Source organism: Neofelis nebulosa, chromosome 1 (assembly GCF_028018385.1).
Source record: "Neofelis nebulosa isolate mNeoNeb1 chromosome 1, mNeoNeb1.pri, whole genome shotgun sequence".
NCBI lineage: Eukaryota > Metazoa > Chordata > Mammalia > Carnivora > Felidae > Neofelis > Neofelis nebulosa.
In genome coordinates, this window is record NC_080782.1 from 230,067,319 (window position 1) to 230,093,710 (window position 26,392).

Here is a 26,392-nt window from a genome sequence, read left to right on the forward strand (position 1 = left end):
CTCCTCCCATGATAATGTATATCCTCTTTACCTCCAATAAAGGCAGGGGGTTTTTTGTCTGTTTTGTTCACTATCTTATCCCTAGCACCTAGAATGCCTAGAATAACAGTGCCAATAAATAATATTTAATAACAAGTAATTTTTAAAAAGAATGGATGACTCAGTGAATGCTTCTTATTCATATCTCATTCACCTTGTCTTCATTAGCTTGCATTAATTTATTTTTCCTTACTACTGAGTATATGTTGAATATATGTTACCTTTCACTAAATACTGAATACTTACATGTCAAGAAAAGTGACTGAATTTGTTAATTTCATTTTGGCTACTGAATTTCAGTCAATATTCTTAAATCCCACAGACACTTTGTAAAATATGAAAAGTTTACAATTATATCCCCTCCCAGAACCTTCCATTAGAGCTGTCATATATATTAAATGTATGCATATTATAAACCAAAAAAAGTCAGTGTAATATTTTTTGGTTTAATCGGTGGTATATGTTTTAAAGAAAATAAAAGATATTTTATTTTATCCATACATTTATCATTCATTCGTATTCTTCATTATTTCATTCTTAATGATCCAAGTTTTTTTCTTCAGTCTACAGAGTGCATCTGGTACAAACAAATTGTCTTAATTTCCATCTATTTGACTTAAAGATTATTTTCACTAGATGAAGAATTCTGGCTTGACAGGTTCTGCTTCAGCTCTACGGTTTCCCCGATTGCTGAAGGAAACTGTGCAGTTATGTCTAGCTTTTCTCTACTTGCTTTCAATAACTTTTTTTTCCTTTTGTTTTACTATAATATGCCTACTCTGGTTCTCTTCGAATTTATTTTCCTTGGAGTTTACATAGTTCCTTTAATCTATGAATGTCCGTTGTTTTGTTTTGCTTTGTTTTTAACCAAATTTACAAAGTTTTTTTTTTTTTATAAATATTCCTTCAAATATTTTTTTTTCTGGCACTTTCTCTGCATATTAGATTTCAATTTTTTTTTCAACGTTTTTTATTTATTTTTGGGACAGAGAGAGACAGAGCATGAACGGGGGAGGGGCAGAGAGAGAGGGAGACACAGAATCGGAAACAGGCTCCAGGCTCCGAGCCATCAGCCCAGAGCCTGACACGGGGCTCGAACTCACGGACCGCGAGATCGTGACCTGGCTGAAGTCGGATGCTTAACCGACTGCGCCACCCAGGCGCCCCTCTGCATATTAGATTTCAAAACCACCCCATGCTTCTTATGGTTTTGTTCCTTCCCCCTTTATCTCTTCTTTCTTTTCTAATGGTTCTGTCAATCTACATGCAAGTTTATTTATTTCTCTCCCATATCCATTCTGCTAATAATAAACCCATACAGTGGATTTTTAATTCCAGATATTCAGTTCATTACAAGCAATTTTGTTTAATTTCACTAGTTACAATAGCTCCTTAAAAGTCCTCATGTAATAATTCCATGATCCTGGGTTATTTCGGAGTTGGCATGTCCTGATTTTCCCTTCCCTGGACAATAAGTCACATTTTCCTGGCTTTTCATAGAATGAGTAATTTTGGCTTATATGATGGACATGGTGAAAATTATTCTACGGAGATTATGTTGTTTTGAAAAGTATTGGTGTTTTTGTTTTGTGGGGTCATTTCTTCTATCAATACTATTATAAGACTGTCACACCTCCTATGTGTGGTGCCTCAGGTCAGCTCTGTTCTTGAAGACTTATTTACAGTCTATTATCAGTTTATCATGATCATCATGGCTTCAGGAATGGGCTAGAGATTTAGGGTCAGTTTTTTTAAATATAGAATTCAGATCCTTTTCTGGCTCTCTCTTTTCTTGAGCTGGCCATTAACCTCCATGTGGTACTGACTGGCCAAGTGCTTTTCACCTTATTTTCTGGCCAAAAAAGTTTTTCTATCAGAGTAAAAAATTAGCAACTCAGCCCATGCTGGACCACTTGCTTCATGTTTTGACACCTCTCTAAATCTTGGCTCTTTAGGACCCTCACATAGTTGTTTTCTGTATTATGTGCAGAGTGTTAAGTGGTGATTGTGGGAATACCTTTGCTAGGAACTTGCCTATCCAAGCAGGTATCAGAAACCCTCCAAAGTGATCTTTAATTTTGGAGGCTGTTTTATACATTTTCTCTTATCAGTTATGCCTTTGTCATAATATAATAAACTGATAAAAATCATTATTTTCTTGGATGGAGGACAAAAGCAAAACTTAATATTGTAATATTTAGCAAGGGAGATGAATTGCTTGCCACAAGAGATTATATGATAGTGATAATTAGGAAATGTCCAATAACAGTTGGAAAATATCAAAAGTGTTGAAATGTTGTGTAAGTTTATGACAAAAAGTCACTGTATGTATGACTTCACAATCTTGTACACACTGAATAACCCCATCAAATGGAGCTGTATGATAAACTTAACTCACGGTAAATGTTTCTAGACTAGACAAAATTACAGTGAGAAATTCTGTTTTACAAATCCAAAACCTAATGGTTTATTTAGTTAAAAAAAATTTTTTTAATGTTTATTTGTTTTTGAAGGAGAGAGAGAGAGCATATGCAGGGCAGGGGCAGAGAGTGAGGGAGACACAGAATCTGAAATAGGCTCCAAGCTCTGAGCTGTCAGCACAGAGTCTGACATGGGGCTTGAATTTACCAATTGCAAGATCATGACCTGAGTCAAAGGCAGACGCTTAACCAACTGAGCCACTCAGGCTCCCCTATTTATTTATGTTTAAAGTTTCTTTATTTATTTTTGAGAGGGAGAAAGGAAGGGACAGAGAGAGAGGAGAGAGAGAATCCCAATCAGGCTCTGCACTGTCAGTGCAGAGCCCAGTGAAGGGATCGAACTCACGAACCATGAGACCACGGTATGGCCTGAGCAAGTCAAGAAGTCAGACACATACATGACTGAGCCATCCAGGCACCCCTGAACCTAATGATTTATTTAATTGACTAGTAATACCCTCCTTTATTAATCATTTACCTAAAATAACTAAGGGTAAAATATTCATAGACAAGCTATATTGCTCAAAACCAGACATTTCACAGAAAGAAAATTACCAAATACTCTAATGATCAAGAAGTCAAAATCACATGGGATAGGCTACATAGTATATATAGTTTGAGGGCATTAATTTGGGGGGAATTAATTTATTTTATTTCAGGGCCCAGATGCTGACATGCTATCTACATTAAGCTCAGAATCACAGACAATATTGTCTGACCATTATACTTACAGGAAGCTCTATATAACGCACATCGATGAATATAAATACATTATTATCTAACAATAATTTAAGCTTCATTTGTGATTTACACCAAATGTCAACTAATTATTATATCCTAAACACCTTAAAAACTCCACTGCAACTCTTTACCCCTTCACTCATAGGAAGTGACTTTGCCTCCTACTTTACCCAAGAAAATTGAGACTGCTATGTGAACCACTTCAGCTTTTTTCCCCTGTGATAACACAATCTGATCTTCATTTGCATTCTTTCCCCTCTCCCTTCATTCTCTGAATTTCTAGGAAAAAAATTTCATTGTCAAAAATTTTTACAGATGTTTGTCCTAATAGTGATTCTATTTTCAATATTTACAAATTGAGAAAATACACACATACCCATTGATTTACAGTCTATTTCCTTTAATATAAGCAAGGGGCTCAGTGGGCTATACCCATAAACTGGGAACTTTCAAAACTTAATAAAATTATTTTTTTAAACGTTTATTTATTTTTGAGACACAGAGAGACAGAGCATGAACGGGGAAGGGTCAGAGAGAGAGGGAGACACAGAATCCAAAGAAGGCTCCAGGCTCTGAGCTGTCAGCACAGAGCCTGATGCGGGGCTCGAACTCACGGACCGCGAGATCATGACCTGAGCCGAAGTCGGACGCCCAACCGACTGAGCCACCCAGGCGCCCCCAATTATTTTTCATGTAACGCCCAAAATTTAGAGGTATTTTCTTTTAAAAGTTCTGACTTTGATATAGGTACTCTATTGTCTATGTTAGGATGCTAGGACTACATTCTTATGTAACATGAGTACTTGTGTATAGAACATGGCAACACAGGATTACTAGTCATTTTCACTTTTGTTATAAAAGAATGTGATGAGCAAAAGCCATATAACAAACAACTAAGTTCGCAAAGTGATTCAAGACAATGTTTGCTCCTTTCCAAAGGGGAAAATTACATAACTTGTTAATATTTAGTCCTTTTCCTTTTTCCTACCAAGAAGCTCCCATCAATTCTAAAATGTCATTATAGCAATCATATTGGGTTTAAAATTTGCATAACTGTGGTTTTTAAAATTTTCTACCTTTATTTATATATCATTGGTTTGATTCACCTAATATCATATTCTGGCAGTGCCTGAAGAAAGCCACATCAAATATTTTACAGACCAAGGGAAAGAAACAAAAGGAGGCAGGGTGTATGTTAATCCAAAAATCTGAATTACAGAAACGTTACCATGCAATGCCAACACATGGCAGAACTAGGACCCAAAACCCAACAAAAGAACCAATGAAAGAAATAGTGCTGTTACAAGCACAAATTCACTTCAGAGACAGGAACACAAATAAACTCATATGGACAAACGATGGTAGCAAGAATTATCACCCAGACATTAAAAATGACAGCATCATTCTCAAAATTTATGATTATTTTAAAATCACTGGGAACAGAAATAGTTTAGTACCCCCTTTTCATAATACAGTCTTCACACTGATTACTTAAACACTATGTTTAAAACAAACAGCTCTTCCATGCAAGACATGTACTTACTCAGAATTATTAAAAATATTTTGACTTATAATGCATACTTTTCTCTCAGCTCCAAACAGTTTGGGATGTCACAGTTACTAATGTGATTTACATAAAACTCATATATTTCCCTAGCCAGGTGTACTGCATATTAAAAACTAATTAATGTATGTGAATGTGATATCTTGCCTAAATAAGTCTTCATTTTGGGAGTTAAAAAACAGGAAGAGTGTGATAAACCATATTTAATAATGACTTTGCAAAATTCAGATACTTGCTACTGTACTGACCCTCCTCACCTACTGTAAAGGACCAGCAAAAATAAAAACTGAAACTAAATAATTTCAGCCACGTGTAATAATTGACACCATTTTCCTTCTAAATCTTTGTTCTTTCCAAGTTATCTCTATTTTGAATACACCAGTCATTTGTTCATTTCATATTTCAAAATTTGAGATTTCAAATACCACATAAGCAACACGGTTTTATAAAATTTATTATTTCAGAGTTATGTCAACAAAAGCCATGGCTTCAACATAACAAAAAACATTCTTTAGAATTTTAAAAGTTCATGAGGAAAAAAATCCAAAAGAGAAAAAGCACCTTTGAAACAAAATGAAACTTGTACTAACAACTAAATTCCAAAGATGACTTTTAAAGCACACTGAAGAAGATTATCACTGTATATTATACTGTATCACATTTCACATAGAATTCACATAAAACTTTCCATAGAATGCGTAAGATCGTTATTACTACCTTATATCCAGGTCCTAACTGATGAATTGCAAATATCTGCGCAGGGTTGAGTGCTTCACTGAATACATACACGGCACCAAGTTGACCACAAAACACCCTATTTGCATCAGCAGTTTCTGAAGATCCGAGAAAGCACTTGTCATAGCTCTATTTTTAAAAAGTCATAAAAAGAATCAATGTATTATTTTGTAATGATAAAATATTTAGGATGCCTGCCTTCACTTTCATGTATACCTTCAAGTATAACAATAATAACAGAAAAAAGCATCGCTTAAGACTTCGGGAATATTTACATAATAAAAGCCAGCTAAAGATTTTCCAAAAAAGTAAATCAGTTAAGTATTTCGTATCTATGGAAAAGTAAAACAAACAGTAACCATCTACTCAATAATCACTGAACCACTTTGCAAATGTTATACTTAAATGTAAAAGGGCTTAAAATTCTACTTTGAAAAGTAAAACTAATTTTAAAACTCACATGCTCTAACAACAGTCCATTTATAGAGAGAGATTCACCTGAATCAGAGAATGACTACTCCAAATTTTAACCATAAACACATAAGGCTTAATTTTAGAAACTACCTAATTTCTCCACCAGGGATATATATTCCTCTATTTCTCCACACAAAGCAAGGACACAATGAAAATCCCTTCCCTCTCTTCCATAAGTAGGCATTATGCAGAACCAAATAAATAATTATCACCAAAGTCTGCTGGCTAAAGTAGATGGTACAGTGCTCTCCATCTGCAGAGTTCAAGACCTAAGAAGCCATATTTAAGACCCTTCCCATCTCGATTTCTCTCAATGTCACCTAATGCTAGTCCCCAGTTTCTTTTGCCCATTCTCAAAGTTATTCCACATCTTAGTGCTGATAAGCACAGCATTGCATATGTATGGAATCCCTTTGGTGCCTCAATAGAATAACAAAATATTTCTGAATGAATTATAACGACAGAAACTCTTCATCAAATACCCAATCTGTAATTAAAACTATAGGAACTTAAGAGTTTACTGCACAATGTATGTGTATGTAAGTGTTACGGCCCAGGCCTCTCCATTTCTTGGTGTACTAGTGCAAATAATTAAAAAATCAAAATCCTTCCTTCCTTCCTTCCATCTCTACTTCCTTCCTTCCCTCTATCTTTTTTTCTTTTTTCTTTTCATTTCTTTCATTCTAAATATAACTAGATGTAGTGACAGCCAACAAGGTCATTGGGGTTACCTTCACTCTATAATAAAAAGTCACCCCTCTGGAGGGCAGAGATAAAGTAGAATTTCATCTGTGCATTCTAATTCTGACAAAGTCATTCTCAAAAATTTACTGACTATGGCCCACCTTGAGTTTCTAGGGCAAAAAAGCAAACTTGTCCTATAAATGAACAGATAGTAAAGATTTTAAACTTTGCCAGCCACATGTGGTTTCTGTCACATAATCTTTCTTGATTTTTTGTTTGTATCTTAAAAAAAATAAAAACCTTTAAAAATAAAAAATAAAAAACAAGATTCTCAGCTCTTAGGTCATGTGAAAACAGGTCAAGGTTCAGATGTCTATAAGGAGTACTCTTCCAACCCTTGACCCTGGGAAAATATGGACTACAGACACAGTACTATTTAAAATAATACAAGTGAGAACAAGAAGAGACCCCTGCCCTTAAGGAAATTAAAGTCTGCAGAGATGTAGACAACACTGAGAAGTGAATTTTGTTAGAGAAAGGCCAAGTTTTTATAAAACCAGGTATGCTGGAATGATTGTGTATTATTGGGTTTGAAGGTAAAACATCAGGCATTTGAAAACATCTTTTATTTTGGTTCTAACAGACCGGGATAATGACAAAGGAAAGCCCAGAACAGAGCTTTTGAGGATTTAACTCAAGATATGCTCCCTCCAGAAACAATTGTATTACCTCCTTCACTGCTAACATGCTAGCTAAAACTCGTATTACCTGCTTGTTATTATCACAGTAAGTCATTTAATTGATCTCCTTGCTTCTGCCATTTTTTCCCTTTAGAATACTCTCAATACTGCAGACTGATGGACATTTTTAAAATATGAGCCTGGGGGCGCCTGGGTGGCTTGGTCAGTTAAGCGTCTGACTTCGGCTCAGGTCATGATCTCGCGGTCCGTGAGTTCGAGCCCTGCGTCGGGCTCTGTGCTGACAGCTCAGAGCCTGGAGCCTGTTTCAGATTCTGTGTCTCCCTCTCTCTGACCCTCCCCCATTCATGCTCTGTCTCTCTCTGTCTCAAAAATAAATAAACGTTAAAAAAATTAAAAAAAAAATATGAGCCTGCATCATGCCACTTGTCTGCTGAAACCCTTCCTAAGATTTTTATGCTGGCTAAGATGGGAAAGCCCAGGTATTATGTTTGTGTATGATATCTGCGTGATTTCACCCTCTACGGTCTGTCTAAACCTTACCTCTCAACATTGTTCTGTCCACTCCTCCCTCTGTTCTAGGCAAACTGGCTGCTTATTTGTTCGATTAACTTTCCGTTCTGCCTCAAAGGCTCTGCACTCACTGCTTTCAGTGAGTGCAGTGATATTTCTCCGGGTATTTCTCCGAAATATCCACATGACTTGCTCCCTAAACTCTTCTCACTAAGATCATCTCTGTACCATCTGGCTTCCCCCTTCCCTACACCTATACTCTCTCTACCTATTCCCACTTAATATTTCTCCACAGCATTTATCACTATTTATGTAGTAAATAATAATGACTACATGTTATACTGATTCACTGTATGTAAGGTCTTCCTTTCACATCCAAATAAGGTGTAAGACCTTTTTGTTTTTAATGCTTGAAATTCTAGAAAGAATAGAATATTGCATGGATGTTTTGACCTAATACTTAATAATTTATTTGAGCAATTTCCCTTTTTTCATCAGTAATCATCTATTTTAGCAACTTAATTATACTAAATTTAAGAACTAAAAATTCATTTAACTGAGTAAAACTTTCAGAAGTACAACTATTAAGTTTCTACCAAACTATTATAAAATTCATGAATGTCATGAATACCGATAGATCACACACTCAAATACATTAAAGCACAGATTAAAAAAACAAAAAACAAAAAACTTACATCATTTGTGTTAACATGCCAAGCCATATCACCATAGGATACCAGCTGTCCATTAACGTAACACCGAATTTCACTGTTCCTCCAGCGATTATAAATGTGGACAATGCTGATCATGTACCACTTAAATAAAAAAAAAAAGATCTTGATATGTAATGTTTAGTTATTACCTAAAAAGCAATCATAACATTCACAACACACTTTAAGAATGCTTGAAAGAATACTAACAATTACACATTACCAAGTTCCCCCTCATACTTCTCACTTTGCAGATGAAAGAAGTGACTCATAAAGAATAAATCTGTGATGGAGACAGACCTAGAATACCTTGAACTGTGGAATTACACTCCTTCTACTATACCAAGATGCAAATATTATGGAAATACAATTATATTTGGTTTATTCATTTAATAACATTTGTATTGTACCATTTGTATTTGTATTGTTTCAAGTCTGACCAGAAAGACCATAGGTCAAACTCTCCTGAAATTCATGGTGTAGTGAAAGAGACACAGATTAGACAAGTAAATAAATATAAAATGACAAATAATGATTACTGTGAAGGAAAAGAAAACAGCATAAACTGAGAAAGATTAACCTTGATTCTATTTCAGATTGCATGGTCAGGAAAGATAGTCAAAGGAACAACACTTTAACATTTACTTTTTTAAAATTTTTTTAAAAGTTTTATTTATTTATTTATTTGTTTGTTTATTTTGAGAGAGAGAGAGAGAGAGAGAGAGAGAGAGAGAGAGAGAGAAAATGAGCGTGCACGCAGGAGCAGGAAAGGAGCAGAGAGAGAAAGAATTCCAAGTGGGCTCTGTGCTAGCAGCACAGAGTGATGCAGGGCTTGAATTCATGAACTGTGAGATCATGACCTGAGCCAAAAGTCAAGAGTCAGACGCTTAACCAACTGAGCCACACGGGCACCCCCAACATTTTAACATTTATAATAAGATTAGGTGGTTTTAATTCCACAACTCAGATTTATTAGGTCCAAGAAAAATTATGTATCTTTTAACTTAATAATGTGTGAATATTCGTTAAGAATCGAGGAATAAGTTTGTATTAAGTTCTAAGTTTATAATTCCTAGGGCCAACCAAAAGCATTTCAAGTATATATTTTGATATGGAATGATTTAAATTCTGCAATGATTTGTGGATCCAACCCTTACTCTCTTTGAAACTTAACAATCTAAGGCCAAGAATACAGAAATATAATTCTAAAATATAAAAAAATGCAAATGATTTATAGACACTTGAACAAGTATGCCTTCAGTGTTTAAGAAGAAAAAAATTAGACTTCGTTTCCCCCACAAAAACATAAAAATATATAATACAAACTTTGTTTCCCAGATTACTTAAAAGCACTACTCAATTATTTCATAATACTATATTTTGAAAAACATAAAGCTATAATAATTCTCAGCCACGAAAACATCAGCTATTTCAAGGTGTCTGAAGTACTTTGAACAAAATTCAATTTCATTCATTTCAAGTTAGAAAATAAAAATAGTGCACTAAACAACTCATGGAAAACAGTAACACAAAGAACACTGTTCCTCAATTATAAAAATAAAATGTTAGGTCAAACTATTTAATCCCTAAACACATGTCTTTTTTAAAGTTGTTTCAGTCTAGGTAATCTTTAACTATTGCAAAAGGAATCTTCTACTGGATCAGAAAGCAACATTTATGTTAGTCTTGATTAAAAGCAGAAGAAAATCTTTAAAGTCAGTCATTTAACCATTCTTATTTCTAAATATTACAAAATTATCAAGAAGAATCCATAAAAATTGAGCTTCATATAAATTTAAGAAAAATCTTATAGAAGTTTACATGCATAAAAATTCAAATTTACTTGTATTATCCTCATTGAGTTTGAAAATTTTCCACCAGAATGCCATCTAGGTAACACAGGAAATATAGCCTTTATTATTTTGGAGTAAAATTATTAAAATTTTAAATTTCTAACTATCAAAACAATAGTCAAATTATGGAAAGAGCCCAAATGTGTGCCATATATATATAATGGAATACTACTCAGCCATCAAAAAGAATGAAATCTTGCCATCTGCACAATGTGCATGGAACCAGAATATATTATGCTAAGTAAAATGAGTCAGTCAGAGAAAGACAAATACCATATGACTTTACCCACATCTGGAATTTAAGAAACAAAACATATGAACATAGGGGAAGAGAAATAAAAATAAAATAAGATAAAAACAGAGAGGGAGGCAAACCATAAGACACTCTCAACTATAGAGAACAAACTAAGGGTTGCTGGAGGGGAGATGGGTAGAGGATGGGCTAAATGGGTGATAGGCATTAAGAAGGGTACTTGTGATGAGCTCTGGGTGTTATATAAGTGATAAATAACTTAATTTTATTCCTGAAACCAATTGACACATGTTAGCTAACTTGAATTTAAATCAAAATTGGAAATTTAAAAAAAAAAAGAAATTTTAACTTTCTAAATAGAATGCATATAAACAAATGTCTATAAATAGAAAAGGATTTCCTGCTCTCCAAAGACAAGTTTAAGATAAATAATATTAGATATATCATTATAGTTACTTACATACTTGATATAGTAAAGAACTTATTTAACAAATATTTATTGAGTTCTTTCTCCTATGTACCAAATAACTTAGGATACTTGGCTGTGCAGTATGAATTTTACATTCATACAGATATAAAAACTGAGTTCCCAAGTTACAAGCTCTATGACTTCTGGCAAATCATTTAGCTATTTCCATCTCTAAAAAAGGGGGAATAATAATGCCTTTTTGTGGAATGAACATTACAGATAAGAGACAATATATGAGAATTATGAAGAACAGTTCCTAATACATATTTGGCAGCCATAAAGAAGACAGCACTAATACCTATTTTTTATCCACAATTTCCATCTGATGAGATTTTTTTCTGCTAAAATTGACATTTACTCCTCAGAGTCACTCACTCATTCAAAAAATTTACTGATAGTCGGGGAGTCTGGTGGCTCAGACGGTTAAGCGTCCGACTTCAGCTCAGGTCATGATCTCATGGTTCGTGAGTTCGAGCCCCACATCGGGCACTGTGCTGACGGCTCGGAGCCTGGAGCCTGCTTTGGAGTCAGTGTCTCCCTCTCTTTCTGTTCCTCCCCCCATTCAGGCGCTTGCTCTCTCTCTCTCTCTCTCTCTCTCTCTCTCTCTCAAAAATAAATAAACATTTTTAAAAAATTTACTGATAGTCTATTTCATGCCCAGTATCCCCCAGACTGTGAGCAATGATAACATATACACCCTTAAGGAGAGTTCACCAGGAAAACAAACATGAAAGCAATTATAAAACCATGGAAACTGTCTCAAACACAGATATGGGAGCAAAAGAAGTAATGACTGAGCGCAGAAGGAGAAGAAAAGACAAAAGGAGAAGGAAGGCTAACCGAGAAGAAGTCACTAAAAGAGTAAAATGAAACTTAAGACTAAGCCTGAAGGATGAATACAAATTGCTGAGTAAACAGGGGGAAAAGAGGAATCTTAATACTTTACATACAGCACAGAGGCCTGACAAAATTCTTCTCGGTGTTTAGATTTAGACACAATAACAAAGATCAGTTTATAAGAGACTTTAGGATGCCTTTGGTAATCTTTGTTTTTTGGTAATGTCTTATCACTAAGGAATTTTGAGCAGGAAAATGGAATGATCATCTTCATAGTTTAGGAAAATAACTGGCAGTACTGAGTAAGTGGGACAGTTAGGCAAATGTGGTTCAAGATAAACCTGAAAACTACTGCAAAGGTTGAGGTAAGAAAACTATAAAAGTCTAAATTAAGACAAAGACATTAGTAATTTAAAAGAAGGGAGACAGGGACTAATTAACAAAACTCATTGAAAGTGCTGATACAGAAAAGAGAAGTCTAAAGATGGCTTCCAATTTTTCACTTAAATTGGTAGTGGTACCATTAACTTAAGATAATTAATACAGTTAGCCAGTTAATTAGCCAGATAATAAGATGTGGAGTTACAATCAAAGAGTTTGCTTTTGGTCATAACACTGATATTTGACAAAGCTGATGGATGAATAAATGAATGCACAGTTGAATGAACGAACTAATCTCAGTGAAGGTCAGAGCAGTTATAGGAAAATTAACTTTAATGTTCTCTTTCCATGGTACATCAATATGTACATATAACAGACAAGTGTCTTTTCCATTCAAAAGAGACCAATGTTTAACTTGATATTTTTTATATTTCTGATTTATATTTTAAAAGAAATGGGAGGAAAATTGGAAACTGTGCATGCATACTGATATTTTGTACATCCACTGAGGTCTGCAATTAGTTAAGACTCAAAACTAGATCTAGAAAAAAATACCAAACAGAAACAAAAAAAAAAACTGTAATAAGAATTCATAGGAAAATATAACATGATATTTATACAAATATCAATAGTAGCTAACACATATTGAGCACTTACTACATCTTAGGTAATAGGCTAATAATTTACTGTGGGCTAAAACGTTACGGAATTTTCACAAGGTCAAAGATTTGGTGAGTGGTACAGCTAAGAAAGCAAAAGTTTTAATATAAAGATTTCTTTTAGAAAGGCCAGTTAAACACCTTACCAAAGGATTACAATTTAGCTAGGTCATCTCCTGGAAAAATAAGAAAGAAAAAAAAAGAGAGAGAATGCATCTATCTTGAATAATGAAACAGTAAAACAAAGTATTTATGGTTTTCAAGGTTTATGAGCATCTATGGTTTTTTAAAACATCTATCACTCCCTGGCCCTGTTCCTACCAAGACTCCTTAGAATCAACATATATAGAGCTCTTACAAATGGGAATGTATTTCTCATAAGGAAATAGTGTGAAGAGAGAGAGAGAGAGAGAGAGAGAGAGAGAGAGAGAGAACAAATAGGTTAAATTGCTTTTTATTGGTTAATGACAATTTTATTTAGTTCTTAGCTTCACCCTAATTTTCCTTGTTTATACTCTTCAAATCACTGTTATCTAAACTTGTCAGATGAAAAACATCACCTAAAGCATTTGTTAAAAATATATTCCTAACATGGAAATTATAATTCCAAGAATCTGTATTTATAACAAGTTCCCACTGAAATTCAAAACAGTTTGGCACATTTGGCAAACTCCCCTGGGTGTCATCCCAAATCTAATAAATCAGAATTTCTGGAGGAGAGACAATTAAATTTGTATGAAAATAACTGGGATTTGTATCAAGAAATCAAGAACCTCCATTCTAATGTATGAATTTATTTAGAATCCCTGCTTTTTAAGCTATTTTCCAGGTATATATTAATGAATGATTGATACACTGATATTCTTTCTTTTACATAAATTCTTTTTTAAGTTTATTTATTTTGAGATAGAGAGAAAGCATGGGGGGGCGGGGAGCAGAGGGGGAGAGAGAGTAAATCCCAAGCAGGCTCCTCATTGTCAGTGCAAAGCCCTAGGTGGGGACTGAACTCACAAACTGTGAAATCATGATCTGAGCTGAAATCAAGAGTCAGACACTTGACCGAATGAGCCACCCAAGTGCCCCACGCTGATATTCTTTAAGAGAAACAGTTGTACTATTGCTTCAACATAAAGCAAATATTTTTATTGGACTCAGGTAAAATTTTAAATATATATTTGAAAACCCCATCCTAAATAATATTTTCTTCAATATGTGGCAAAACATACACGGGATCATAAGCAAACAAGAAAACAAACAGAAAGAAGAGGAAATGACATTCCCTCTGCCATATGTGGGCTCATCAATCTCTGTTACGGTTGCTCCTGTGGATAAATATTCCTTTGGATATAAAGTAAAGTGTGCTCTTAAAGAAGGTGGACAATCTCACTGCCAGGTATCCAAAAAAGGCCCTTGAACCTATAAGGGATAACTGGCCTTAAACACGTGGAAATAGGAACTCCTATCCTTCTGTAACTTGTTATTTTAAATTCTGAACTTTCAAATGACTGGATACTCTAACACAAAGATAGAGTCCAATAAATAGCCAAGAACATCCCTCTAGAAAAAAACCCAGGTGATAGTGAATTATATCTTATAAATCTAATTATATAACATAATTGCACATTTTTTATTTTTTATCTTTAGATCTTTAGAGAAGACTTTTTAAATTAATGTATTTATTTTGAGAGACAGAGAGAGAGAGAGAGCGAGCGAGCACGAGCTGGGGAGAAGCAGAGAGACAGGGAGAGAGAGGATCCCAAGCATACTCCTCACACTGTGAGCACAGAGCCCAATGTAGGGCTCAAACCCACGAACCACGAGATCATGACCTGAGCCAAAGTTGGATGCTCAACCGACTGAGCCACCCAGGTGCCCCTACAGCAGACTTTTAAAAACACGTATCAGGGCACCCGGGTGGCTCTCTGTCTCTCTCTTTCTCTCTCTCTTGCTCTCTCTCTCAAAAATAAATAGACATTAAAAAATTTTTAAAAAATTCCAAACACATATCAACCTGGCCTCTGAGTATCTATATTCAGAGGTATATTTCAAGGGCCAAAACATTAACCACAGAGTAATATCTCCCTTCTTGAAGCCAGCATTTTTGAAGAGCGGAAATTAGTGTAACCTTGAATCTCAGGAAACAAGATTCAGGACTACTAGGATCAGCTTAAACTCCCTCAAGAAAAGTCTCTCTGTATTACCAAATCTGGAGGTTTAACACTTGACCTTTTAAAAGAGCTAATTATGTATAAATCCATAGTGCATGACATGTACATGTATACAAACTACTGTGAAGTCTGAATGTCCAGTCTAAAAACTTGTTCTGTATCTAAACCAAATACGGTTAGAGGGAAGAAGAACAAGAAAGGGAGGAGGAGGAAAAAAGGGAAGAAGAAGGGGAAAGACAGGGGAAGATGAAAGGATGAGCAAAAGAGGAGGAGGAGGTAAAGGAGGACCGAGAGAATTTGGGGGAGAGGAAAAGGGAAGAGGAAGAATAAGACAGAACTGTTACTAAAGAAAAATTTCTGCAAATGTTCTTCAAACATAATTCCTCAGAACTATAATTAAAGTAACATAAAGCTCATATAAGTTTGCCTTTGAATAAATTTGAATTAATAATATAACTTAAATTGTTTAATATTGTTTTCATAAAAGTGCTAAAAATTGAAAAGACACTGCATTATTCCTATATAACATATAGCAAATTTATACATTACATAGATTATTATACAAAATGACATAGCATACAAAATTATATATGCTATACACCAAAATTTTTGGATCAGTATAAACATAAGAATGCGTCTGTGGTTGGAATTCTAAGTAACTGTATCTTCCATTAAACCTGTGCAAAACCCTTTCTCAAAAGGTGCAAAATCTCACTTAATGCTCACGGATAAAGCTCTAGTTCTCTACAATTCCAAAAATTAACTTAGTTTTGCAGGGTGTAATACTGTGCTGAAAGAACAAGAAAAGCTGGTAAGCTTTTGATTTTAAATACATATCACATAGTAAGTAACAACCTAAATGACTTGATCTTTGTTGCCGTGACTGACTGTCTTTCCTCTTCCAGCCACATGGAAAAGGTCTTTGGCATACTGCCCTACAAAGAAGCACTGACCACAAGGCCTAGGCCTTCTCTCTCTCATTTTATCAACAGTAATACCTCCTTTATTTTTACTGCCCTACAAAGAAGCACTGACCACAAGGCCTAGGCCTTCTCTCTCTCATTTTATCAACAGTAATACCTCCTTTATTTTTACAGCACTAGAAAATCAACTGCTCAACAGAAATTAGCTGTCCAGATAAATATAACCTACTCCTTCAGGAAACTCTTTTTTGGTTATTAAAGCATTATTTTATTTGTTTATCCAACATATATTATTGTCAGTTCAAAACTCTGTGGCAGGTAAATAAGGGAATACACAGATGAATCAAATACACAGCTTCATCTCAACAGTTACTAAATTATGCACTTATAAATGAGTAATAAAGGTTTAAAACAAATAATTGTTATAAAAAATACTGAAATAATATGCTATGAGAGAGATTATATCTGAGAGCAAGGCAAATCAAGGAAAGAGTCCATGGAAATCATGTTACGTAGAATGGAACCTAACGATAATGTGAGATTTGAAGACCTACAGCCACAAGTGAGGAGACATGTAAATGTTTTCATGCCAGAGATTGAACAATTGAAAAGGAAAAAAGTGAAACACACATGCTGGCTCAGTTTTGACACAATAAAGGGTATAAGCAAAGAGCTGAAAATAAAACCCAAATCATGAGGGACTAGACCAAAAATGTTAATTGAATAAATTAGTTGTTAGTAAGAAGCAAATGATCGGTTTGAGCAAAGCAATAATATGACCAAGAATATAAATCAGATATTAGCGTGTGAAATCATCTGCGAGAGGAGAAGACAAAGGATCCAAAATAAAGAGAGAACAGTATGAAGAATTCAAGCAGCAGGTAAGGATTTTTTTTTAAGAAAGCTATATTACAGAGATACAAAGTAAAGGACTGGAAAATTGAACTGGTAAAGATCAAAAAGGGGATGAAAAACAAAAGTGACTCAAGTCCCCACTATCACGAAGATGGCAGTTTCTTAATCTAAACAAGGGATTTAGAACATAATGGATATAGGACTGGAGATGCAAATTCGGTGTTAACATATTCCGAAGTTGAGAGGCCAAACAGACATTCCCGTGGCAATATCTTTTGGTAGAGGAGAATATAAGAAAAGAGCTTGGAGATAAGAATAAGAGTGGAAAGCTCTCATAAAACCGAATAAAAATTCCCGGAAAATATAAGCTCCACAAAAGCAGGAATTGGTCTGTTCTGTTCACTGTCACATCTCTAGTGCCTACAACAGTGTCTGGAACTCAGGAAATATTCAGTAAGTATTTACTTTAAGAATGGCATAGAATAAATCACAATGAGCTAGCAAGTGAGACACACACTGCAAGAGGTCAAGAGCCTCTTTTTATGTGAAAAGTTAGAAAAGTAAAAAGAAAATGCAGACAAGGGGAAGAGAAAAAAAAAGCATTATGAGTCATTAGAAAATCAGTAAGAGAATATTACAGAAGTCGTAACAAGTGAATTTTAAGACAGTGGGAATTGTAAATGTGTGTTCCTCAGTAGAAATATTTACTTATACCTACCTTACGTGGTTGAAAATCGTATTTCACACAGTGCTGAAAACCTTTTCCTTTAGACTTCAGTGATGTAACTATTAGACAGTTGCCAACGAAGTGAGCAGAGTAACCAACTCCTTTGCTAGTACGAAAACTGTAAAGAAAATAGAATTGTTTAATATTCTCTGATACAAAGAACCATATATCTAAAAAGCATTATAAAAATAATATAAAACGTTATTTTAAAATAAAACTCATTTCAGGGCACCTGGCCCCAAATATAGAATAAACACTCATTTCGTGGCTCAGTCACGCATCCAACTCTTGGTTTCAGCTCTGAGTCATGGTCTCACAGTTTCGTGAGTTAGAGCACCACCTCAGGCTCTGGGCTGACATCACCTAGTCTGCTTGGGATTCTGTCTCTTCTTCTCTCTCTGCCCCTCCCCTGCTCATGCTGTCTATCTCTCAAAAATAAACAAACTTTTTAAAAATCTGCATATAAAATAAAAACTCATTTTCCTATAGAGTCAGAAGGGGTATTACATGTACCAAATAAAGACTAAAACCCTTTAGATTTAGAACAACTAAAAGAAGTAATTTAAATTGAGAAAATAGAAAACTACAAAACCTATTGATATTTCAATGTAAAATATCACAAATACACAAAAACAAACTAATAGCCAATAAAATCTTACCAAGTAGATTTCATTTACCTTCAAGGACCACCAAAATTAGCAAATACAGAAACCATTTACAAAGCTACTGTTTCAAAAACAACTTGCTCTCTAATTCTATTATATCTTTCAAAATAGCTTACAAGTTAAAATTAAAAAAAAAAAGAGCCAAGTCTGATAAATGATGTAGGTAACTAAACACAGGAATACATTTTTAGTCAAAAGAAGAAAAAAGATGTATCTATGAAATAGTTACCTTCTTCTAAGGGGGCACACCTCCTAGCTGTAAATTGTACTCCTAGCACAAACTGTAAATGCTCTCCAAAATGATGGTCTTATTGAAATAAATGTATGATCTGCCAAATGACCATTCTGAAGTTCAACCCATTTATGTTTGGAGGTTCAGATTTTTGTTTAAAACTCTCTCATTACTACCCATATATAATCTTTTGTAACAGAGCTGATAAGCTATTAATAGCTCACATTTTTCTATACTCATATTTCTGAACCAATGTACAAAAGCACTTAATTATTCTCATTAACCTATCTGATAGGTACTGTTATCATCCTCAATTTATTAAAGTTGAAAGCACCAAAGCACAGGATCAATAAGTAACTAGTGAAGATTAAGGCCTCAGACAGTCTTATTTCAGAGCACTGCAAATGTTAAATGAGGTAACACTTACATGTAAACACTTACAATGCCTAGTATATGCTAAGGCAATCAATGAAAGCTTGATGTTCTCACTACTGTGCATTATTGGCAAACTAAAATTTCCAAGCTATCAGTCCTTACAGGTCAACCTACTGTTGGGTTCATCAACCCATTCTGTTAGTTATCTATCAAATAATTAATTTTATTATTTGATTGTATTTTCTTACATCATAGTTATTAACATTTTAAAGCATACCTTAATTACGCTCATAGAACAAGGACAGTAAAAAGGCAAAGTAAATAAAATCTGGAAGTACTCTCTTTTTTTTCCTCCCCCTTATCAGGGATTAGCACGTACACTAACAACCTCCCACAACTAATCGATATTGACTGATGTGTAGTGGACAGAGAAGGTTTATAACCCTTAACTTTTAAACTGTAATTGGAAAAAAAGTAGTGAAGCAGGTTGCCTAGAATCAACAGCAAGAAATACATAAATAAAATAAATTTATGTAATTGTATCTTTATAGTTTTAACATATACAAATATAAACACACACACACATCTTCTACTTAATATGTTGCCTTGATACTCTTACGTATTTATAAAACTGAAATACTTAAGACAAAAGTACTAAAATTAAATATATTACTTACCAATAAAGATAAGGTTTATCCTTATCAACATTAATGTTATTTAATGGATCCATACGAAACCAAGTATTTAGGGTGAAGCCATTCTGATAAGGCCACTTTGCAATAGGAGGCAATGCGATTGCCTACAAGGCAATGGAAAAAGATACAAAAGTATCAGTTAAATAAAATGTGACAGTAACTAATTTCAAATATAACCTTTACAGATCAAAAAACAATGAAGGTATAAACATCAGAAAATCATGGACGCATCCCCTGCCAATGGCCTTAGCAACTTCTGTATCACCAGTTTCATCATTCAGTCTACCAGACCCTAAATTAGAACTTAAAGACTGCATTAAACTAAGAGATACAGGGAAGAATTTGAGCCAAGCTGCCCTTCAAGTTTCTAGACCCATTCTTTCCACCAGAAAAAAGACAGGTGGTCCAAGAGATCATTTGTTATTATCTCCATGGTAGCATGAAAGAGCCCTAAATCACATATAGTTGCAAACACTAGTGAACCAAAATACAATGGAAAAAAAAAAAATCTCACAAGAGAAAACTCTAACCTTGAGTGATAATGAAATAATAATAGTCTTTAGTCTTGCTACCACTCATACCAAACACACACTTGAGAGACTCTAGGATAGCATTTTCCTCAATTTCATTGTGGACTTCCAATAATTCCATGGATAAATAAGGATCTCTATTATGGGCAATCTCTTCAACAAGACAGTTAGCTATACTGAAAGACATTCTCTTAATCAAATTTAGTATAGTATATAACATTTAGAATAAATGCTTTAGGGACCTGAAATCTCTCATTTCTAGCCCCTACTACTGTACTAACCAAAGCCTTCTATAAGTGCACATTGCATCACTAGCCTTTTTCTACTCTTTTGAACTAACTAATGCATACACCCTCTCTTAATCAATGCACAAAAGCTAACTTTGTATAGTACTGCCTTTGCGCAACCAGGCACATTTACTTCCAAAGCATCTGTGCCTGATCGTAACACTTATTTCCTTCTAGTCCCATTGTGTTAATGGCATGTCTTTGGGGATACCTTTGTGATTATGGAGTCAAGCAGTCTTTACTCTTCCTCCCTATTTCCTTCTACAACATTCTGGTACCCACAATTGGATGTCCCTCACTGTGCCAAAATCTATATCCCTCACTGTCCCCTAGTCTAACAGACTCCAAAATCTGCATTCCTATTTTTTGTGATTTGCAAAAGAAATAATTCTGATGTGTAGATGGAATGCTTTCAGTAAACTCACGAATAGAAAAATTCACTATTCCTAAATTAAGCAGATTCATGAAACATCATAATCATGAAAGACAAATCTAAATAAGTATATCCATAAAGGTCACAGAGCATATAAAATGTCATCTTACATATGTCATTCACCTTTATGTGAATCACTGTGTACAATTCCATTCCAAATTGCTCATATGAAGGCAGCACAGCTCATAGAAAGGCACCTCCACAGTATAAAATGTACTTTAGAAGGCCTAGTACATATGGTTATTTTAGAGGGAAAGTAAGCAGTGTCATTATTTTAGCGATCCAAAGACTGGTCCAGACAGTCAACAGTGGTCCAGACAGCCTGTACTCTCTAGTTACTATCACACTCATCCAGAGGTAAATGATCAAAAACACTATAATGGTAATAAGGATTTTAAAATCAGCTCCTATCTGAATTTTTCAGCAGTTCAATAGCAGAGGTAACATACCTGGAAATAAGCCAATCTGTTGTTAAAAAACAAAAAAAAACAAAAAACACTGCACTTAAAAGTCAGGAAAATTTTAGTTCAAGCTATGACTCTGCTTTTGCCCCTGAACAATGTTACACTGTTGAGGCTGTTTCCTCAACAAATGTAACAACAATAATGTCATTTATCTTATATATAGCTTGTATGACTCAAATAAAAAACAGTTCCTTCTTTGCTTCCTCTTCTACAAAGAATATAGTCTTAACTGAAACTACTCTTTATGAAAATGAGTGATGCAAGGAAAACCAAGAAAAGAGTAATTGAGTCCATCAACATCTGCTGAATGTGAACAAGTCAAACATATACTACTAACAGCATATAAGCAAAATCCTTTGTGTGTGTGTGCATGTATGTGTGTTTACATACAGATAGAAAATATTCATAGATTTCAGGTAAATGGTCAAGTGCCTAAAAACAGAATGAGGTGCAACCTTACTGAGGCAATTCAGATAATTTATTAAAACAAAGTTTTAACACTCTGTTTAGCTGTAAATAAGACAACAACTTGCTCATATTTCTGTCAAAACACCTTGCCCTTCTCTTACCCCTTGAAGTGAGATCTACTAGATGTCAGATCACTAACAATTTTATAAAATGTATTAAAATAGATCTACATATGTAAACAGAATTATTACATCTAAGAAAACTGGTACTTTCTTACGGACAGTGACAGTTTTTCTCTGTCACATACCACAATGTACGTTCGATATGTGTTCTACCCTAACAATCTGATATGTAAAATTATTAGCTTTCATCTGGAAAAAGATTTTTAACTTTCCTATTTTTGTTTCTCAATTTTAATTTTTCCTATTTTTGTTTCACAATTGTGTTAAGATTGGAAATTGTAACTCTAAAAAAAGGTTAGTAACGAAATATTAAGAGAAAATATGAAATTACAGGAACGGCTGATGAAATGGAAGACTACGAAGATGCTTATAATAAAAACCAAGGAGCAAAAAATATTTACATGATGTTTTTTAACTTATATAGTCCTTAAATGACATATTATTTCATTACAGTCTCATAGTAACACTATTCCATGATAAAGTACTAGTGTTTCACATGAAGGTAAGCCAAGAAACATTAAGGGACCAGTCCTCCACAGTAATGAAGTAGAGGATCCGGAAATCAAAACCAGTTCTTCTAGTCAAAACTTATACGTATTCTCTACAATCCTACAATGTAGATAAGAACAACGAAATCAAGCAGATTGAGACAGTTCTTTGCAAAGAACAACAAAATGGATAAACCTCCAGCTAGGACTGATCAGGAAAAAACCCCTCCAGTATCAAGAATGAAAGAGGAGATTAAACAGATAAGAAGGGCCAATCTATTCAACAACTTAGATTAACTGTACAAATTACTTGGAAGACACAAACTATAAAGCTCACTCAAAAGGAAATAGAAAAGCTCCCTGTATCCATTATAAAAATTAAATTCATAGTTTAAAACCTTCCCCAAACAGAACTTCAGACCTAGATGGCTACCATAGTGAATTCTAGCATACAGTTAATAAGTAATATCAATTCTACATAAACTTCTTTAAAAAAAAGAAATTAACAGTTCCCATCTCATTTTATAAGAAATTACCCTATCACCAAAAGCAGAGAAAAATATTATAGGAAAAGAAAACTATATCCCCAAGTCACTCATAAAAATAACTGCAAAGTTTCTTAGCAATACCTTAGCAAATCAAATCCAGTATTGTATTAAAAGGTTAAAACATAGTGACCAGGTAGCTTTTATCCCAGGAACACAAAGTTTGGCTTAACAATGAAATGTCAATCATTATATTTTACCACACTAGTAAGGATCAAGATGAAAAGCCATACGATTACTTCAATAAAATCAGAAAAAGCATTCAGCAAAATTCAACACTAATATCAACATATTGGTAATTAAAAAACTTACGTTACATAGGAACAGAAAGGAATTTCCTCTACCTGAAAAAGGACATGTCTTAAAGCCTAATTATTAATACCATACTTAATGGTGAAATACTTAAAGCTTTCCCTACAGCTAGAATGAGTCAAGGATATTACTGTATTAAATACTGCACTAGAGTCCTACCTAGTACAGTAATGCAACAAAGTGAAATAAAAAGGTATACTGATTGTAAGCTAAAAAAATATTAATAATACCGGTTTTATTTACAAAAATATCTGTAAATAATCTTAAGGCATCTACTAAAAACCTGCTAGGACTAGAAAGTGAATTTAAGCAAGGTCTCAAGATATAAGGTCATTATACAAAAAATAAAATACCAATTGTATTTCTGTATGCTAGCAAAAATCAATATGGATATTTATGGATAAATTTAACAAAAGCTTTTTAAGACATGTGTGCTAAAAACTATAAAACACTGAAAAATCAAAGAAAACTAAAGTAAGAGTTATAATGTGTTTATGAATTGGAAGACTCAATATCTTCTCTCCAATTATTCTACAGATTTAACACAACACAATCTAAATCACAGTAAGCACTTTATAAAATTTGACAAGTTTATTCACACGCATGTAAATGCTATCTAGAGTAGTCAAAATTATTTTAAAATGAAGAACAAAGTTGGAGTACTTATATACAACCTGATTTCAAGAACTACTTACTATAAAGCTATGAAAATAAAAGACAAAAAATCTGATTTGGGCATAAACGCTGAAACAGAGGACAAAGGAACCAAACAGAGAGTTCAGAAACAGATTTACACAAACATGGCCAGATAGTTTTCAAGAAAGGTGCCAAGAAAATCGAAGTTAAAGGACTATTTAACAAATGGTTATGAAGAAATTCAATAATCATATGCAAAACAAACAAAACTTTAACTTCCAACCTTCCTCATACCATATTTTTAAATGTTTATTTATTTTAAAAGAGAAGGCACAAGTTGGGGGGGGGGGGGGGTGGAGCAGAGAAAGAGGAGAAACCTCATATCATATTTTAAAAATTCACACAAAAAAGGATCCTAGACCTAAATATAAGAGCTAAAACAAAAGAACTCTCAGTAGAAAGCATAAAAAAAAAAAAAAATGTTGTGACTTTGGTGTACACTGATTTCTTAGATTACAAAAGCATATGCCATAAAAGAAAGAAAAGTTTAATTGAACTTCATCAAAATTAAAATCTGTTTAAGAAGTACTGGCAAGAAAATAAAAAGAAAAGCCACAGATGGGAAACAATATTTGACAAATACACATCTGACAAATTAACTTATACCTGAAATACATAATGAACTCTTAAGATAATAAAACAACCAATTTTTTTAACCAGAGATTTGAACACAAATATGACACAAGAAGATGTAAAAACAGCCAATAAACACATGAAAAAGTACTCAATATCATCAAACATTAGAGCATACAAAATTAAGCCTCCAACGAGGTACCATTACATAATCATTTAAATGCCTCAAATTAAAAAGATGGACAATGTCCAGGCTGCAGATCAACTCAGATTCTCATACACTGTTGATGAGAATGCAAAATTTTCCACTATGGAAAACAATCTGCCTGAAAGCAATCTCATGAAATGAAACACGCACTTAGCATAAAACCCAGCAATTTCACTCATACGTTTACTTAAGAGATGAGAAAACATGCCTACAGATCTATGTTCAAATATTCATAGCAGTTTTATTTACAAGAGTCAAAAACTAAAAACTCAAATGCCCATAAACTAGTGAATGGATAAACTGTAGTATATCCATAAAATGTAACACAAACCAGAATAAAAACAACAGAATAAACTTCTGGGAAGCTACAACATGGGCAACCTCAAAACCATTATGATAAGTGAAAGAAGCATGACAGAAAAGACTACATACTGAATGATTTTATTTATATGAAATTCCAGAAAAGGCAAAATCATAAAAACACAAAATAAATCAGAAGTTGCAAGGGACAGGGCTGGGGAGAGGGGACTGGTTTCACACAGATACAAGGAATTGTGGGAAGTGATGGAATTGTTCAAAATCATGACTGTGGTGGTGATTATGCAACTTCACAACTCATCAAACCGTACTCTGAAATAAGTGAATTTTATTGGATGTAAATTATACTTTAACAGAGATGAATTAAAAATAAATAAAAATAAACATACGTATTTAAAACTTACCGCAGCACTACAACCAGGGAAATTGAAAAAAGTATCAGGACCATGTCTTTGTGGCATCTGATTAAGAACTGATAACAATTTTACTGCATGTCTTGGCTGAGGAAACAAGAAAAGAAATGTCACTGCGCAAATTTAGCAAAATTACCTAATATATCATGTTAGACACTGGACTGTTTTCTAACTAGAGAGAAATTAATTTTAAATCATTTACTAAACTCTTTAAAGGGAACAGTTTCCATTACAAGTTCCAGTTTATAGCTCTCTAGAGACAAAGTGTTGAACATTAAGTATTAATGCACTGATATTGAATGCTTTTCCCTCTGACCACAGCTTACCCAGATTCCACTTTCTCCTCGAAGCATGCTGAACAAAAGCTTCAACTCCTTGACAGTGATGCTGTAGCTGGCAAGAACCCCCAACATATCAACTAGAAGATCTTTAAAGGAAAATAAAGTTATTCTGAACTCTAGTCGTGAGCTGCCATCTGTCAAGGTAATATACTTTTTGAAAGAGCAAAAGTTAGCAACTGTCATTTCTACATGTATATTCATCTAATTGTCCTCCAGAACTGCCATTCTAATTAAGAATTTTTAAGTTACCAGATAACTACAAACATGATATTTGAATTTTAGGATTTTTTCCATCAGCGTCACCATTAAATTAAGTTTTCTTAGCAAATATATAAAATAGATTTTATAAATTCCCAGAATATACACACACATATACATTGACACACACATACACATCGGCTGTATGCAGGGAAAGGTAGACAAAAATATACAAAGGTGCAATGATTTAACACTGTAAATTGATT

At 34.0% G+C, this 26,392-nt stretch overlaps 1 protein-coding gene across 9 annotated transcripts in view; it reads right to left on the minus strand.

Moving 5' to 3' along the window:
- NBEA (neurobeachin) overlaps positions 1 to 26,392 on the minus strand; it is a 681,254-nt gene that overhangs the window by 573,055 nt on the left and 81,807 nt on the right. For 8 of the 9 annotated variants that reach the window (XM_058687599.1, XM_058687578.1, XM_058687548.1 and 5 more), the window contains exons 3-8: positions 25,914 to 26,014; positions 25,579 to 25,674; positions 19,713 to 19,834; positions 17,755 to 17,881; positions 8,624 to 8,743; positions 5,542 to 5,688 (exon numbers count right to left, since the gene is read on the minus strand). In XM_058687599.1, the coding sequence (XP_058543582.1) occupies positions 5,542 to 5,688; positions 8,624 to 8,743; positions 17,755 to 17,881; positions 19,713 to 19,834; positions 25,579 to 25,674; positions 25,914 to 26,014 (713 nt within the window). The remainder of the gene's footprint in view (positions 1 to 5,541; positions 5,689 to 8,623; positions 8,744 to 17,754; positions 17,882 to 19,712; positions 19,835 to 25,578; positions 25,675 to 25,913; positions 26,015 to 26,392) is intronic. The other variant, XM_058687609.1, reaches the window with a different exon arrangement.